The 13,038-nt window shown below is 46.7% G+C and overlaps 2 protein-coding genes across 7 annotated transcripts in view; one reads left to right on the top strand and one right to left on the bottom strand.

Moving 5' to 3' along the window:
* Window positions 1–7,913, top strand: part of PCYT1B (phosphate cytidylyltransferase 1B, choline) — a 108,369-nt gene extending 100,456 nt beyond the window's left edge. For all 4 annotated transcript variants that reach the window (XM_012448850.3, XM_012448849.2, XM_012448852.3 and 1 more), the window contains one exon: window positions 3,283–7,913. In XM_012448850.3, coding sequence (XP_012304273.1) covers window positions 3,283–3,495 — 213 coding nt within the window. In that variant the 3' untranslated portion in view covers window positions 3,496–7,913. The remainder of the gene's footprint in view (window positions 1–3,282) is intronic.
* PDK3 (pyruvate dehydrogenase kinase 3) overlaps window positions 1–13,038 on the bottom strand; it is a 217,004-nt gene that overhangs the window by 96,325 nt on the left and 107,641 nt on the right. The gene's annotated exons all lie outside the window — the stretch shown is intronic.

Genomic DNA, 13,038 nt, shown 5'->3' on the forward strand with positions numbered 1-13,038 from the left:
TCGCTCTGTTGCCAGGCTGGAGTGCAGTGGCACAATCTTGGCTCACTGCAACCTCTGCCTCCCAGGTTCAAGCGATTCCCCTGCCTCAGCCTCCCGAGTAGCTGGAACTACAGGCGTGCGCTACCATACCTGGCTAATTTTTTGTATTTTTTAGTAGAGACGGGATTTCACCAGGATGGTCTCGATCTCCTGACCTTGTGATCTGCCCGCCTCGACCTCTCAAAGTGCTGGGATTACAGGCGTGAGCCACCGTGCCTGGCGCATATGCTCATTTTTCTACTAAGGTTTTCACCTTCTTCTTTTTGATTTACAGGCTCTGTGTATACACCAAGATCTATAATTTTTAGGTAAACGTTGCAAAAATTTCTGCTATATTTTTATTTGTCTTTTATCTTATTTCATGGTGGGTTTTTTTTTGAGTACAGAAATTTTAAATTTTTGTGTAGTCAAATGTCAATCTTTTCCTTTATGGTTTCTTTCTTTGCTTTTATGCTGACACCCAAAGGTATTTTTAAAACACAGATCTGATCAGATTCCACCCTTGATTAAAATCTTTCTGGGGTTCTTGAGTAGGAAATCCAGCCTCCTTGTGGTGCTCTAGGTCCAGACCGTTGTCACCCCATGGGCATTTGGGGTTCTGGTCACACCAAGCAACTTGGACTTAGTACTCCTTACTTAGCATGCTCTGCTTGGAAAGGCCATCCTCTGCCAGCCCCCATGGACCCACTCCCTATCGCCACCCACCTCTTCCTGGGCATTATCAAAGACCCAACTGAGACACGACACCTCTTCTACACTCTTCTTCCTCCCTTGCCTCCTGTGTAGCACCTGGTCCCCAAAAGATATCTGTAACGGTTTGTAAAATGAATAACCCAAAAGACAAGCCAAGTCTAAGGTGGCAAATAGGAGAATTGGCTTTCAGGGCAAGTTTAGTATCAAAGGATTGAACTGAGTGGCTGGGGGGCTGAGGCTTAACTGTGAGCAATTGAAAGACCCCAGGCAGGACAGGCAGGATGCTCAGGAGTCAGTGGGATGCAGCGTCCAGTGGGGAGCGTCAGGGAAGGGCTCAATTCTGAAAGCACCCAGCGACCATCACCTGAGGTCCCAAACTGGCAAACCGATCTTAACCACCGAAACCTCCTCCTACCACACAGTCTTCCCCAAACTGGCAAATAGCATCACTGCTTTCCAGTTTCTCAGCCCAAGACTGGAGTAACTTGATTCCTGTTCCTCCCACATCCCATGTCCCATCTGTCAGTGAGTCCTGTTGGCTCTACTGTGAAAACATAGCCAGATCATATACTGTAGGATTCCATTTTGATGACATTCTGGAAAAGGCACAACTGTAGGGACAGAAAACAGATCTGTTGACAGTGACTGGGGGAGGGGAGACTCCAAAGGGTCACGAGGGAATTTGGGAGCTGATGGGACCCTCCTATGCGTTGATTGGAGTGGTGGTCACACAACTGTATGCATTTGTCAAAACTCAAGGAACTGTACACTAAAAAGGATGAGTTTATTATACCTCAGTAAGAATATGGGGGAAAATATACTAGGAATCCTGCCAGTTTTCACCACACTGCCATCATCCTGGGCCAGGCCGGGCTTCATCGCCTTCTTAAATTTTTTTTTTTTTTGGAGACAGAGTCTCACTCTGTCGCCCAATCTGGAGTGCAGTGATGCCATCTCAGCTCACTGCAACCTCCGCCTTCTGGGTTGAAGTGATTCTCCTGCCTCAGCCTCCCGAGTAGCTGGGATTACAGGTGCCCCCCCCCGCCACGCCCAGCTAATTTTTTTTTGTATTTTTAGTAGAGACAGGGTTTCACCATTTTGGTCAAGCTGGTCTCGAACACCTGACCTTAAATGATCTGCCTGCCTTAGCTCCCAAAGTGCTGGGATTACAGGCGGGAGCCACCTTGCACAGCCTTGGATTCTTACTGCAATGGGCTCATAACTGGGCTCTCTGCTCCTGCCCCCACCTCACAGCAGTCTGTTCTCAACACAGCAGTTGGAATGGTCCTTTGAAAACAAGCAGCAGATTGTTAATCCTTTGCTCAGAACTCTCCAGAGGTTTCTCTTCTCAGAGGAGACTGTATGTGAAACAGCCCCCTGCTATGTATCTGGTCTGATCTCCCAAAGCGCCTCCCACTCTCCCTTCCCCATTAGCTCACTCTACACTGCCACAATGGCCTCTTCCCCTCCTGGGACCTGCTGTGCGGATCCCCTCAGACTGAAAGGCAGAGTTCTCACAATGGCTGCCAAGGCCCTCCCTGGCATTGCCCTCTGTGCCTTCACTGGTGACCTCTTCCTAACCCCCTCCCTTAGTGGCCTGCCTGGGCTTCCCGGATGTGTGGTCCATGCTCCTTTCTTGGGGTGCTCTGTCTGGAGTGTGCTGCCCTCTGATTTCCATTCACCTGGTCCCTCCCCTCATCTCTTCCACATTCTTCACCCAAGTAGCATTTTCTCGGCAGGGCCTTCCCGGAGCACCCTGTTTGCAATTGCAGCCGCCCCACTCCCACCCCCACTTGCTATCCTCTCACCCTCTTTTTCTCACAGACCACAGATCCATCTGACATACCATATTTTGTTTATGGTGTGATTCCTCCTCATATCTGTGAGGTCAGGGTTTTTGTTTTCTTTTCTGCCACCCCTCCAGTCCCTAGATCATGACTGCTTGCCTGGCTAATCACAGACACTCAGTCACATTTTGTAGATGGAAGAAAAGAAGGGTAGAAGGAAAGAGTGTTAAGAACCAGCAGTAGCTGGGCGCACTGGTTCTCGCCTGTAATCCCAGCACTTTGGGAGGCCGAGGTGGGCGGATCACCTGAGGTCAGGAGTTCAAGAACAGCCTGACCAACATGGCGAAACCCCACCTCTACTAAAAATACAAACATTAGCTGGGCATGGTGGCATATGCCTGTAATCTCAGCTACTCTGGAGGCTGAGGCAGGAGAATTGCTTGAACCTGGGAGGCAGAGGTTGCAGTGAGCCAAGGTCACGCCACTGCACTCCAGCCTGGGCAACAGAGCGAGACTCTGTCTCAAAAAAAAAAAACAAACAAAAAAAAAAACCAGTGGTGACTGTAATCTTCTGTCACTGCCCCTGACTGTCACTTGGTTCCTTACTATACATAGTCTTGGACAACATGGGATGTGGTAGGAGTCTAGGTTTGTGGGCTCAGGGGTTTTGGGGTAGTGGCTCTTCTGCCTGCTTTACCTTTTTGTTTCACTACTGCCTTGGATTGCTAAGTTAACAGATGCCTTCTCTCAAATTTCTCTTTAGAAGCAGATGTTCCAGGAGAGAAGCAGCCGGATGCTGCAGGCCTTATCCCCGAAGCAAAGTCCTGTGAGCAGCCCAACCCGGAGCCGGTCCCCTTCCCGCTCCCCGTCGCCCACCTTCTCATGGCTCCCGCTCAAAACCTCACCCCCTTCCTCACCCAAAGCAGCCTCAGCCTCCATCAGCAGCATGAGCGAGGGGGATGAGGATGAGAAGTAGAGGCTGCTGGCAGGCAATAGCCACACCACACAGGATGGGGAGGAGGGCGAGGGTCACAGGGCGTACCTGGGTGGTGTTTGAAGGGTGATAGTCACAGGAGCTGCAGCTCAGCAGGGAGACCCTGAACTCTGCTAAGGGAAGGTCTTGGGACCAGTTCTCTCTCACTCTCCATACAGCTCAAGAGTTGGGTGAGGCACGGAGATTTCGAGCGGGACAACCTACACAAACCTTCTTAGCATCATCTAGAGTCACTCCAACCTTGCTAAGAAAGGGTGCAGAGTGCCCCAGAGAGACTTGCACTGATGGGGTGGCTTCTGCTTTGGTCCTTTCACCCACCCCCACCAAGCAAACCACCTGTGGAAGCAGCTGTTCCCTCAGGCTGCTACTTCTGCCTCCGTAAGGGTCCTGCACGTTGCCTCCCACCACCCCAGCTCTTCCAGAATAAAATTGTTTCCAATAGAGTGGGCAAAGTGCTTCTGAAATAGTCAAGTTAAAGACAAATTCCAACCTTCTCAGTCCAGCCACTGAACCTGATGTTGGAACGCATCAACTCCTTCCAGTTCCATGAACGTGGCTCATAGACAAAGCCTTGCTTTAGGCCAGTTATCAAAGGTCATCTAGTGTGAACCTTAACTTTTTATTCAAAGGACAGTTTTGTCAAGAACTCCACGTGAGGCCTGACGTGCTCCTGCTTGTACTTTCTCATCATTGGTTTCACTGCACTGTTTTGCAGAAATTACTTTAATCGGTGGGAACTGCGACAAAGAAAAACTTCCTATAAAAAAAGAGGAGCTGCTTTGCTTTGGCTCCAAGTTTAGTAGACAAGAAATGTCTCCTGAAGCTTCTCCTTAAAGGATGCTATTATGGAATGGCTTTTCCCATTTCTGACCAGTTAAGTTTCATAGACCTCGAGTAACAGTTTGAGGCATCAAACATAGTATACTGAGGGGGGTGCTACCTGCACGTATCTGTTCTATGTATGCTCCAATATACCATCCCCGGGTGTATCCCATGTGCAATATGAGTATATAGTGGTGGCATTTTATAATAGACCCCACTCCCGCTCTCCACCCTAATACTCCTCTGAAATCCTTGGTCTCAAGAACCATCTGTTCTCTGGTGACTTGGGCACTTTGTCAAGTGCATCCCAGATTCCTGTGGAAATGTTTTATCCCAACCAGGAAATGAGTATGTTGTTCTCGTGGCCTCCTGTAACATTTTTGGGTGAAGGAGAACTCTGAAGACCTTTTACAGAGAACTGTGGGCTCAGTTATGATCTCAGCATCTGAGTGGTCTAGGTAGTAGCATCGTTACCTCTGGCTCTAGGTTTGCAAGTGGGATGAGGACTCTAGGTGTTCCTGCTGAGTTGTCCAAAGTTCCTGCTCCTTAGTCACCTGTGTGAAATGAGCAGGGAGAGTTAAGATCTGGAGCCAAAGTCTTTGGGTTATTGTCTGGGTATGCCAGTAAAGTCAGAGACAGAGCTGGGGGCTTGTCTATCACAAGAGATTCTGAGCTCTGCCTACAAGTTGTTGGTTTGGGCCTCTATTTTCAGAGGGGACAAAATGCCCCTTTCCAGCTAGTTCCTTGGGAACCAGCCTTCTAGATGACAAGGGAGCAACCAATGAAGGAAGGCGGCGTGTCTTTCCCCTCTGTGTTGGGGTTGAACTACCTCCCTACCCACCAGGAGATGAGTGCTGTCTGCTGGGAAGCAAAACCATGAGGCTAAGCTGGCCTGGAACCTCTTTGTTCTTGGCACTTTCTCCAGGACTCTGTGAAGCACTCAAATGGGACAGAGAACTGGCAGGAACATGGCGTGTGAGGAAGAAAACTTCCTTTTGCAGTCAAGGCCCACCTAGAATATTGCTCTTCAGAGAGGGACAAGGGCCCCATTCTTCCATTGTGTCCATTTGGTCCCTGTCTTCCATCACGCACTTAGGTTAAACCATGCAAGTCAGTCTACCATCCATTTGAGTTAGTTGGCACTTGCAGCTGTAAAGGATGAGGCCATCCAGGCAAGGGAAGGTGGTGGGAACAAGGGAAGAGAACAGAAGGAAAGAAGTTCCTGGAGGGAGGAAAGGAGGATAAAAAAAATGTCTGCTCTCCTTAAACCATTTCAGGACCTCATTTTACAGGTGAGGCTCTCTTGGGAAGGCCTTTTGTGCCCCCACGCCATGGCCCAGGGCAGATAGATCCACTATTACCTGAATTCTGCACTCTGGAGCAAATATTCTATCAGGCTGACTATACATTTGCAGGTCTTACATGCCATAATGACAGGTGCCACTTATGTGACTCATCAGATAATGTCACCATTGCTGCCAATTATGGGAAACAACCAATGCCTCTTCCAGGGATGGGCCCAAACCACACATAAATGGCTTCTAGATCTCACCCTCCTAACCTGCAGTGAGCTCCCCAACCCCATACCCTCTTGAGGCTGCAAGTCTACTGAGAAGGAATGGGGAGGATTCTGCAACCAAACTTTTCATATTTCTTTGCCATCTTTTAGCCTTTCACAGCCCCTACCCCCACACCACCTTCCTGCTCTCAGGTGGAGACCAGGTTGCATTTTGTTAGCGCCGGCTGGTCAACCGTAATGGCCAAGAGTGAGTTAAGGCTGTAATGAGAAATATGGGAAGGGTGCTCCAAGCTTGGAAGGGTAAGCAAGAATGACACAAAGCAAGGGAAGAGATTCTTTTTGCCCTAGTGAGGAAAGGAAGCTTCAGACTGAGGAGGGCTAGAGGAAGCTACTTAGGACTGCAGAAGGAGGCAGCTTATGAAGATGGGAGAAAGTGGGACTGAAGTAGTAGGGGAACGGGAAGGTAGTGATTTTCCACTCCCTCCCTCCCTCTCTCCCTCCCTTCTTTCCTTCTTCCTTCCTTCCTCCTTCCCTCCTCCCTCCCTCCCTTCCTTCCCTCCTTTTCTTCCTTCCTTCCTTTTCCTTCCTTCCCTTCCTTTCCTCACTCCTCCCTCCCTCCCTTCCCTCCTTCCTTTTCTTCCTTCCTTCCTTTTCCTTCCTTCCTTCCTTCCCTTCCTTTCCTCACTCCCTCCTCCCTCCCTTCCTTCCCTCCCTTCCTTCCTTTTCTTCCTTCCCTTCCTTCCTTCTTCCTTCCTCCCTCCCTCTTTTGTTTCTTCTCTCTCTCTCTCTCTCTCTCTCTCTCACACACACACACAACTTTTTTTGAGGCAGAGTTTCACTCTTGTTGCCTAGGCTGGAGTGCAGTGGTGCCATCTTGGCTGACTGCAGCCTCTGCCTCCCGGGTTCAAGGGATTTTTCTGCCTCAGCCTCCCAAGTAGCTGGGATTATAGGCGCCTGCCACTACACCCATCTAATTTTTGTATTTTTGGTAGAGACAGGGTTTCACCGTGTTGGCCAGGCTGGTCTCGAACTCCTGACCTGAGATGACTCACCCGTCTTGGCTTCCCAAAGTGCTGGGATTACAGGCGTGAGCCATCATGCCCAGCCGGTTTTCCGCTCCTTTTCAAGTGTTAACTCGCCCCCTAACAGATGAAGAGGTAAGGGTTCCTTTTACACACAACCAAGGTTAGCAAATGCCCACGAAAGATGTGGGGGTCCCTGCCTCTCTAGCTGTTTCATTTCAGCACTTCTACATAGCTGCTTATGGGGACGCTAAAATCAACTGATCACCCCTCCACCAGCTAAGAAACAAGGGTGAAATTGCTGTGCCATAGTCACACTGAATGACTTACTTCTGGCAAACATGCTCCTGTGTGTCAGGACCTTACCAAGGCAAAGGAACTCCAGCCTCAAGAGGAGCAGGACACGAGTCATTGGCCTGGCTTCTGACCTGGTCTGAGTGGAAGAGACACAGCTTAGGGATTTCAGTTTTGTTCCATGCCTTAGGCTACTAGATACTGTGATTTCACTCCCTGAGGGAGGGACAGGAAGAGCACAGATTTATTTTCTCTCTGTCTTCAGTACTTATTTTAGCATCTAGTCATACCCCAGGGAGAGATGCGAGACAGTGTCACTGGCTCAGCTGAAGCAGATGAGCCTGTCTCTAGCAGAGATGTGCCTGATTCTTAGGCATCCATTCAGCATTAGCCTTGGCTATCAGATTTTTTAAAAAGAAATAGCTCATGAGGCATTTGCAACTAATTTCTAGTTTTTTTCTGTTGCGTCACTGCAGTGTGTCCAGGGACAAAGCCATAACTAGAGCATACATACGTAAGACTATGCTGTACATAGAAGACAAGACGATGACTCGTCTGGGTTAAAGCACGACCTTATGCCCAAGCATTTGCTCTGGTGCTGAATAACGCAAACTACTGGAATCAGCCTCCCCAACTCCGTGCGTCCCCCGCACTCCCCCGCCCCGCACTCCTATCCCATTCTTGCTCTCAAATGGACCACACCATTCTCAACTTGTTTATAAATAAAGTGATGCAGAATTGCACTTTTGTGTGTCATTGTCATGTTTCGTAAAAAGTGTGCTGCTTTGTGTTCCTATTTATGAGCTCTAGTTCAGTGGGGAAAAATACAGGCATTGTAGTAGCTGTCCCAGCCCGCTGGCTGGCTTTGCCCAGCTGTGGCCCCAGCACTTCAGAAGGATGCAACTCTGCACTGTGCAGATCAGGGCAAAGCCTTAAAGTTACCAAAGGCCCCACATTTGGCTTGAAAGCTAGTTAGGAACAGCACCACGTGGAGGGAATTGTAGGCTCCACTACTAACTGACTTTGTGATGTTGGCCTAATCTTTTCACTTTTTTGACCTCAAGGAAATGATTTATAAGGTCTCATTTGCCTGTAAAGGTCTCTGAATGTATTAGGCAGCCTGCATTGCTCCAAGCTTCTCCCAGCTGTGATGCTGTCACTGAATGACCATGAGAAAGTGCTGAACTCTGACATCTTGGGAAGCTGGAGAGACGGTTTTCCAGTCCCCTGGGGCCTCCACAACTGCTAGCATTGGTGACTGGTTTATGCTTTCAGCCTCCACACTTCTAGCATCAAGATAAAATGCTCTCGGGTTCCGTCCACTTTGCTTATCTTGTCCCTTGAAGGAATGCTTCCCAAGTGTACCTAAACTTTGAGAAGTGGCCATTTCAACCACTTTTCCATCTTTGGGAAAAAAGCTTCTTTGATTAGCTAGATGCAGATGGATGGGAGTGGAGGCACTAAATCCGGATCCCAAATGTGAGCACCGAAGGCAGATGTCAATGTTCTGAGAACTGTGCTCATGCCCTCCACTCACCAAATTTAGGAGATTCCATTAACCCCATCTGGAGAGGTTGAGCGTTTTGAAATGACCACAGTTCCGACATTAGCCTCGGGTCTAGAATAAATAAAGCCAGGCTGGTAGTCCACAAGGGAATGAATTTAAAAATAGAATACCTATTATTCATACACCATATTATTCAGTTTTGCCACATAGATCAAATGCATTCTTGACAGGTTGTATTTCAAGCCAATGGTTGCAAGTTTCTTCTTGATTTCCATGAAACCTCAGACATATTCTCAAGGGGAAAACAATCAGTTACAAGGTGTAATAAAACCCATATTTAAGAACCTTGACATTTGCCCCCAAGAGAATTAGCCTTTGTCAATGAGCAGAATTCTTGGGGGAAAAGGTACACTATCGAAAATAGGCAAGGATTTCATGACTAAAACACCAAAAGCAATGGCAATAAAAGCCAAGATAGACAAATGGGATCTAATTAAACTCCAGAGCTTCTGTACAGCAAAAGAAATCATCATTAGAGTGAATCGGCAACCAACAGAATGGGAAAACATTTTTGCAATCTACCCATCTGACAAAGGGCTAATATCCAGAATCTACAAAGAACTAAAACAGATTTACAAGAAAAAAAAACCCCATTCAAAAGTGGGTGAAGGATATGAACAGACACTTTTCAAAAGAAGACATATATGAGGCCAACAAACATATGAAAAAATGCTCATCACCACTGGTCATTAGAGAAATGCAAATCAAAACCACAGTGAGATACCATCTCATGACAGTTAGAATGGTGATCATTAAAAAATCTGGAGACAACAGATGCTGGAGAGGATGTGGAGAAATAGGAACACTCTTACACAGTTGGTGGGAGTGTAAATTAGTTCAACCATTGTGGAAGACAGTGTGGCGATTCCTCAAGGACCTAGAAATAGAAATTCCATTTGACCCAGCAATCCCATTACTGGGTATATACCCAAAGAACTATAAATCGTTCTACTATAAAGACACATGCAGACATATGTTCATCGCAGCCCTGTGTACAACAGCAAAGACTTGGAACCAACCCAAATGCCCATCAATGACAGACTGGACAAAGAAAATGTGGCACATATACACCATGGAATACTATGCAGCCATAAAAAACGATGAGTTCGTGTCCTTTATAGGGACTTGGATGAATCTGGAAACCATCATTCTCAGCAAACTGACACAAGAACAGAAAGCCAAACACCGTATGTTCTCACTCATAGGTGGGTGTTGAACAACGAGAACACGTGGACTCAGGGAGAGGAGCATCACTCACTAGGGGCAGTTGGGGGGGTAGGGGAGAGACAGCAGGGGGTGGGGAGGGAGGGGAGGGTGGGGAAGGATAACATGGGGAGAAATGCCAGATATAGTATGCACCTAAAGTAAAATAAATAAATTTTTAAAAAATGTTCCCACACACATCACACACACAGTTCTCTTGTCTTGGAGTCTTCATTGGTTACCGGAGTTGAATGGTTAGGTGACGTCTCCAGGTATTCAGCAGGAACCATTAGATTAGAAAGACTGTCATAGAGATGCTTTTGAGACAGAGTGTGACAGTTCATAAGCATCAAAGTATATCTGGTGATCAACTTCTTTAGGAAACCATCAAGTAAAACCCAATAAACAGTAAAATCTGAAAATCTCATTAAGAGCCCAAATATCTGTAGGTGATAGAACCCTTATGTTAGTCTTCTACACTACCATAATTTATATTCTAGAAAAGGCACCATATTGGCTAAATTTCAGCTGCAGTTGACCAAAATGTGAGAAACTTGGAGAAATGTTCAGAGCAGGGTTGACATGTAGTCTTTCCTAGAAACAATTTTTTTTTGACACAGGGTCTTGCTCTGTCACCCAGGTTGGAGTGCAGTGGCAGGATCTTGGCTCACCGCAACCTCGGCCTCCCTGGTTCAAGTGATTCTTGTGCCTCAACCTCCCGAGTATCTGGGATTACAGGCATGCGCCACTATGCCTGGCTAATTTTTGTGTATTTTTTTTTCTTTTTCTCCCTGTGTCTGTGAGAGTGTCTGTGTATTTTTAGTAGAGATGGGGTTTCACTTTGTTGTCCAGGCTGGTCGAACTCCTGACCTTAAGTGATCTGCGTGTCACGGACTCCCAAAGTGCTGTTATTACAGGCGTGAGCCACTGCGCCCAGCCCCACCTATAAACGATTTCTATTCTCCTTAACTTTATAATCTTTCTTGAGTGGAGGAAAAAGAATTGAGCTGCGACGTTCCTGTACTCTATTCATAAAGAGTTCTGATGGAGGGATTAGATACAAGTAAAATATTTGATCTGTAACCTTTCATTTAAAAAGAATTGATGATTCCCTACTTGAAAGAGTTGACGTACTTTACCCTTTCCACGGGGACCTTTTCAACAGACTATACTTGCAAATAACCCTGTCACTCTAAAATGTCCAAGTCCAAAGGAAACTTGTCATCATCTGCCATGTGCGTAGTGGGACATGACCCATTATATAGCTTGAGAAGATAACCAGTCTTTTTTATCTGTTTGGTAGTCATGTTCCCCTGGGAATATGTTCACAAAATGCCATTTACTAGCCTGATCACAGATCCCCCTTAACACCATTGAGTCACTGATGGTTTTCTATGTGTTTCTATATCTGGTACCCAGGGATTAATAATAGATGAAAGAAGTGGAAGAGGTTTGTATTTGTTTCCGATTCCTGTAACAAATTATAACAAACACAGTGGCTTAAGACAACACAAATTTATTAAATTACAGTCCTGAAGGTCAGAAGTCCAAAATGAGTCTTACTGGGCTAAAATTAAGGTGTTGGCAGGTGGCAGCTGTTCCTGTCTGGAGGCTCTCAGGGAGAATCTGTTTTCTTGTCCTTTCCAGCTTCTAGAGGTTACCTGCATTTCTTGGCTCATGGTCCCCTAACATCTTCAAAGCCAGCAGGGGCCAGTCCAGTCTTTCTCATGTCACATCACTCTGACATTGACTCTTCTTCTGCCTCCTCCACTTATAAGAGCCCTTGGAATCACATTGGACGTATCCAGATAACCCCAGGAGCAGTTCCCTGTTTTCAGGTCATCAGCAATTTCATCAGCAACTTTAATTCTTTCTTTGTATGTAATACAATGTATTCCTAGATTCTAAGGATTAGGATATGGACATTTTTGGGAAGCCATTATTTTCTCTAACCCAAGGTGACTGAGGACAGTGGTCACAAACCCTTGAATCTTTTTTTCAAGTCCTGACAGAGTTGAGGAGCAGTAAGTGTCATGCAGATACAGATAATTTCTTCTTTTTACCATTCTTATTTAACAAAGTTCCTATTTAACCTCTACCAGTGATGACCTTGCTCAAATGTTTGAGTTTTGACATCCACAGGAGAAGCATGAGCCAGGTGCAGTGGCTCACACCTGTAATCCCAGCACTTTCGGAGGCCGAAGTGGGCAGATCACTTGAGGTCACGAGTTTGAGACCAGCCTGGCCAACATGGGGAAACTCCATCTCTACTAAAAATACAAAAATTAGCTGGGGATGGTGGCACATGGCTGTAGTTCCAGCTACTCGGGAAGCTGAGGCAGGAGAATCACTTGAACCTGGGGGGCGGAGGTTGCGGTGAGCAGAGATCGTGCCACTGTACTCCAGCCTGAGAGACAGAGCGAGACTCTGTCTCAAAACAAAACAAAACAAAAATGCAAGAGAAGCATGGAATAGATATAATGGGGTATATCTGACGCAAAGGAACATGCTGCCTGGTCCATAAGGAGAGGAAGTGTTGAAATCTCAACTCATAAACATGGAGCCATGGCCAGTAGGGAAGGAAGTTAAAGGACCCCTGCCCCCAATTTCCTTGTACATATCCTCCAATCCATACTTGGCTATAACAAGAAGTGAAAGTGGTAACTAACCGGTCTTTTGACCATTGGACATGTTCCCACTGAAACAAACCCAGGGATACAGAGTCTGGCTGTCAGGCACAATCTGTTTCCTGCCTATTCACTTCCTGTTTTGTTTTTTTTCCTGGTTCTTTGGATGCTGATCACAGCCAGTGTAAGCTAAGAATCACTTTCAGCCACAACAGTGTCAAGCTACTCCATGCTCCTTTCTAGAATAACTTATTTTCCTTTGAAAGTTGGGGCCTTTGATTCACATTGTAACTTAAGGTCTGGCATACATTCCCATCCGAAGTAGTCAACAAACATTTGAGTGGGCCACTAGGTGCTGGGGATAGAAAGACCAGAGAGGACACAACCCCTGCCCCTTGTCCCCAGTTTCAGTTTACTAGTCTGGCTCTCAGTCTCCTAACTGGCCCTATCTTTGACTTGACTTAGCTCTTA

Source organism: Aotus nancymaae, unplaced genomic scaffold (assembly GCF_030222135.1).
Source record: "Aotus nancymaae isolate 86718 unplaced genomic scaffold, 86718_ANA_hifiasm-v0.15.2.pri h1tg000058l, whole genome shotgun sequence".
Classification (NCBI taxonomy): Eukaryota; Metazoa; Chordata; class Mammalia; order Primates; family Aotidae; genus Aotus; species Aotus nancymaae.